The 5,469-nt window shown below is 44.9% G+C and overlaps 1 protein-coding gene across 1 annotated transcript in view; it reads left to right on the top strand.

The window, feature by feature from the left end:
• The window catches only part of mycbp2 (MYC binding protein 2), a 79,220-nt gene that overhangs the window by 28,888 nt on the left and 44,863 nt on the right, over positions 1–5,469 (top strand). The window contains 8 exon segments of the mRNA XM_020609421.1: positions 1,373–1,398; positions 1,400–1,566; positions 1,691–1,855; positions 2,025–2,183; positions 2,298–2,502; positions 2,714–2,859; positions 3,944–4,054; positions 4,456–4,560. Of these exon segments, the coding sequence (XP_020465077.1) occupies positions 1,373–1,398; positions 1,400–1,566; positions 1,691–1,855; positions 2,025–2,183; positions 2,298–2,502; positions 2,714–2,859; positions 3,944–4,054; positions 4,456–4,560 (1,084 nt within the window).

The raw sequence follows: 5,469 nt of genomic DNA, 5'->3' as shown, positions 1-5,469 counted from the left end.
GCTACGTGGGCATAGCTAGCTGGCCTATTCTCCATGGTGTGTAGCCGCGCTTCTAAGTCTGTGAGCCTCGCCTCCAATGCTGCTAGCATCTGACATTTATTACAAGTACCATTATTGCTAAAGGAGGCAGAGGAATAACTGAACATGCGACACTCCGAGCAAGAGAAAGGAGGAGAGGAAGAGGGGGAAGCCATTGCTCTCGATTAAGCTACTAGCTTAGCTAGCTTCTAAACTAGCCGACCTAAAGTAGCAAGTTAAATTTGGTAGTTAGCAAGAACTTCTGCAAAACAAGTGCTTTAAGTGGTGCAAGCGTATGTTGTCACTCAAAAATTCAGATGAACCTAGAAAATAGTGAGTTTAATTCCTAAACAATCTGGAAGCAAGCACAACGCAGTGCAAATACAGAAAACAGGAAATGAGTACGGTTTACCGCAGGAAACAGCGGTCCGTCAAAGGTTCCGCCCATGATAGACGATGATGAGATATCACAGTATTTATGTGCCTGTGAGTCTGTTTGAGGAACTGACTCAGGATACTACTTACAGTAACAGCAAGGGGTATGTAATTAAGCAAAGTAGGTAGTAGAAGAAGATTTTTCAAATTTTTATGCACACTGCTTTAGTAAGATGTGAATGCTAACTATGTAGTTTGTTGGGGAGTGTGGAGGGTGTGGTTGTATGTGTCTGCTTTAGGTTTGATTCAGTGTGCTTCTTCTGGAGATAGCAGTCCAGGGAGTTGGCTATTGCACATTTTTGTGTCTGTTTAGTGGTCTAATCTCACAGCACCCTTAATCTGCAGATTACCCTAACACAGACTGGTGGGATGAGTAAAAATGGGAGCAGCTGATGTGTATCTTGACACAAAACTCACTCAGGACTGAACATTTCTCTAGATGTGATAAAACAGCCATTGTTTATGATGTACAAGCTAATGTTCTCTTTGATTTTCTCTCTGCATGCAGTGCTGTTTGGACTGTGTAACTTTTATACAGTTATAAAAAAAAACTATTTCCTTTATACATGCATCATTACAAGAATAGTTAAATTGGATACAGTTGAATACAAATGGATTATGACAGGCTGTGTTCAGACTGACAGTAGCAGGGCATTAAAAAACATAGGGTCATCATCCATTAAAAAAAAAAAAGCCATGTTGGCCCACACTGGGCTGCTACCCCAGGGTCTGGTTAAAAATGCAAAGTCTTACAGCAAAAAAGCTGATCCTCGCTCAACTTTTTTTGTAGCGCAGTCCGACAAGTATACACAGTAAATTCTGCTCTTCAGTAAAGACCACTTTAAAATAACCTTGTCTTCTTTCTGCTCTGTTTTCTCTTTTTCACTGTGTTTGAACTCCTCCTCATCCCCTTTCACAGATCTACTACACAGGAAAGTATCAGAGCCCAGGGGGGCCCACCGGCAGGCAAATGGGTGGAACTCCCTGTTACAAAGTCTCCAAAGATTGTTCAGTTCTCCGTTGGCCATGATGGTTCTCATGCACTGCTAGTAGCCGAAGATGGAAGTGTGTTTTTTACAGGTTCTGCCAGCAAGGGAGAGGATGGAGAGTCCAGTAAGACAATTTCAGACTATCTTTAAACATTCAATAGTCCATTCTAATCAACCTTGATTAAATGCAGAATCAGAGCCATCTCAGCTGAAGTTCTACCGGTGAAGTCTGTTGTTTTTCTTTGCAGCTAAAAGTCGCAGACAGCCTAAGCCTTACAAACCCAAGAAGATGATCAAATTAGAGACCAAGACAGCAGTGTATACAGCGTGCAATAATGGCAGCAGCAGCATTGTCACCAAGGATGGAGAGCTCTACATGTTTGGCAAGGATGCCATTTACAGTGACAGCACCTGTGAGTTAACTGGGACAGGGTTGTTTTCAAATTCTCAACTTCTGGAAATATTTGAGATACATCTTGTCATTGTCTACATTGCTTCGATAAAGACAGATTCAAGTTTTAAATAAATATGTTATTACCTGTAAATATTTCTCTATTTGAAGCCACTTTGTCCTCTCCACAGGCCAGGTGACAGACCTGAAAGGTCACTTTGTAACTCAGGTTGCCATGGGAAAAGCTCATTCATGTGTTCTGACCAAAAGTGGTGAAGTGTGGACATTTGGGGTGAACAACAAGGGCCAGTGTGGCAGAGACACCGGGGCCATGAGCCAGGCAGGCAAAAGTAAGAAAATGTACACATATACATAACAACATGGATTATGTTTTTAGATACACTGTTGGCTTGGTAGTACACTCATTCTGTTGCCTTTCCTGTTTATGTATATGCTTGGTGTAGCATTTGGTGTTGAGAGCATGGCCACAGCAATGGATGAAGACCTGGAGGATGAGCTAGAGGAGAAAGAAGAGAAGAGCATGATGTGCCAACCAGGCATGCACAAGTGGAAGTTGGACCAGTGCATGGTCTGCACGGTGTGTGGAGATTGCACTGGCTACGGTGCCAGCTGTGTTAGCAGTGGACGACCAGACAGAGTACCAGGAGGGTAAGAGAACATGCAAACTGTGTAAAGTGTTAGTATGATCATTACAGTATTTATACAGCTCTTGTGTTGTTCAAATTCTGTACTGTACCTTTTAGAGTAAAATGCTCATCTGACTGGGTGGATGATTTATTTATTTATTTTCTATATTCCTGGCTAAACTGTTTATTATAACATTAATATTTTTCTGTCTGTGCATTTGTCTGCCCACCAGTATCTGTGGCTGTGGGTCTGGAGAGTCTGGCTGCTCAGCGTGTGGCTGTTGCAAGGCTTGTGCCAGGGAACTTGATGGTCAGGAGGCCAGACAGAGAGGCATCTTTGATGCTGTGAAGGAGATGATTCCACTGGACTTGCTCCTAGGTATGCCAACTGATAGCATATACAGACAGGTGACAAATTAAAGGAAAAAGCAGCATAGTATCTTAAGGGTTGGGCCACAATGTGCGGTCAGAACAACCTCAGTGCACCTTGACATTGATTCTGCAATCTCTGAACTCTGCTGGAGGGATGAACCCCATTCTTCCCATAGATAATTCGTCATTTGGCGTTTTGATTATGGTGGTGGAGACACTGTCAATGCTCCAAAATCTGCCATAGGTGTTCATTTAGGCTGGGATCTGGTGACTGTGAAGGCCATAGCATATGATTCACGTCATTTTTATACTCTTCAGACTGTTCAGTTTTGGGGCAGCTGTGGCTCAGAAGGTAGAGCGGGTCGTCTCCTAACCAGAGGATTCGCGGTTCAATTCCCAGCTCGTCAAGTCAACATGTTGAAGTGTCCTTGAGCAAGACACTGAACCCCTTGTTGCTCCTGGTGATAACACCGGTGTGTGAATGTGTGTGCGTTTGTGAGTGTGAAGGGCCAAATAGTGTGAAAGTGCTTTGAGTGTGCTGTAAAGCATAGAAAAGCGCTATACAAGTATGAGACCATTTAGCATTCAATGACCCCTTGTGTCCTATAGACAATGTCATCCTGGAGGAGACCACTCTTGTTACTAATTATTCAGGTTTTTCCTTTAATTTGACACCAGTCTGTATGACTTCATGTTCCCCCCTTTTGCTCTGTCATTCATACAGTATTTACAGTTCTGTTTACATTTTGCTCAAAACCATAACATCTGCTAAATCATTCTTATGCACATTCATATTATGATATAACAATTTTCTGTGGTGTTCTGTATGTTGGATGTGAGTAAGCTCTATATCCTTCTGAACTGTATCAATAATACTGCTTATGCTGCACATAAGACTGTTACATTTGCTTGAATTCAGTATTTTGCACACCTGCCATTGCTTATTTTTTGTGTCACTGCTTCTCTGTCACGTCTCTCCATCATTCATTGATGTGTGTCTTGTTTTGTTCTGCTCTGCTCCGTCTTCCCTCCTCTTCCTCCTCCTGCATCCCTTCCGGACTGCCTGTACCTCTGGCCTTTTGTGTTTTCAGCTGTGCCTGTCCCTCCCCCTCCAGGAGTGAACATCGAGGAGCACATTCAAATCCGTCAGGAGGAGAAACGACAGAGGATCAACCGCCGGCACAGGCTGGAGGAGGGCCGAGGTATGGACTAGGGCTAGACAGAATGGTACCAGTTTTAAGGTAGAGCTGTGTGGTTTTGTTGACCTTAGGAAGTTAAGATTGGACTGTATATAGGTACAGGTAGAGTAAAAGGGTGTGAGTGGGGGTTAGTCACTAGGGTAAATTGAACAGTATGTCCAACCTGTTTAGTTTCACCTAACTTTCAGGTGCTGTGTTGTGCCTTGGTGACTTCTCCATTACACCCCTGCCTGTCTTTTTAAATTTTTTTTTTTTATTATAATTTTCAGTGTGTATTGGTGTGTGTGTGTGTGTGTGTGTGTGTGTGTGTGTGTGTGTGTATATTGTTGTGGTACAATATTATCACTTGTTCTTTCCCATTTGTGAGCATTGTGCATGCATGTGAAAGTTTCTTTCTCCCCCAGGCCCCCTTGTTTTTCCTGGTCCCATTTTTATGAACCAGCGTGAGCAGGCCCTAGCCAGAATAAGACCCCTTCAGGCACTAAGGCATAAACGGGACAAGCACAAAGGTACTACGGTCTTCACTAACTCAGTGGGTGTAGAGACATCCATTTTGACTCATCTCCCAGTCTGGCTGTCCCGCCCACCTCCTTTTTCACTCTCTGAAGGCAGGACTCTTGTGTCTTTACCACGTCTCATGGTAACAAACGCTGTAGCCTGTTGGCTGCAAGAATTCACTGTGACTCACAGTGGAGAATGACTGTGAAGCCATTAGACTGTATTCAAGTCCATTCTCTGATTGGTTCCCTTTTACATTTATTTATTTTATGTTGCATTAATTATGTTTACATAGGAATGAAGTGTTTATACAGTATAACAAAGGTTGGGTTCTGATGAACTGCCTTGAACCGCCACCTTATTGAGGTGGAGGGGTTTGAGTACCCGAGTGATCCTAGGAGCTATGTTGTCGGGGGCTATATGTCCCTGGTAGGGTCTCCCAAGGCAAACGGGTCCTGGGTGACGGGTCAGACTAAGAGCAGTTCAAAAGCCCTTTATGAATAGATTAAAATCAAGGACCATGACGTCGCCCGGCATGGCACAGCCGGGGCTCCACCCTGGAGCCAGGCCCGGGGTTGGGGCTCGAATGCGAGCGCCTGGTGGCCGGGCCTCCCCTCACGGGCCCGGCTGGGCTTAGCCCGAATAAGCAACGTGGGGACATCCTCCCGTGGGTCCACCCCCTGCAGGAGGATCCGTAAGGGGCCGGTGCACAGTGGATTGGGCAGCAGTCGAAGGCAGGGGCCCCGACGACCCGGTCTCTGGACATGGAGACTAGCCCTGGGGACATGGAATGTCACCTTGCTGGTGGGGAAGGAGCCCGAGCTTGTGCAGGAGGTACCGGCTAGATATAGTCGGGCTCACCTCCATGCACAGCTTGGGCTCTGGAACCTTACTCCTTGAGAGAGGCTGGACTCTCTACT

The sequence above is a fragment of the Monopterus albus genome, unplaced genomic scaffold, assembly GCF_001952655.1.
Source record: "Monopterus albus unplaced genomic scaffold, M_albus_1.0 scaffold99.1, whole genome shotgun sequence".
Taxonomy (NCBI): Eukaryota; Metazoa; Chordata; class Actinopteri; order Synbranchiformes; family Synbranchidae; genus Monopterus; species Monopterus albus.
The sequence above is the reverse complement of the archived record's forward strand: the minus strand, read 5'-3'. Positions and strand labels throughout refer to the sequence as shown.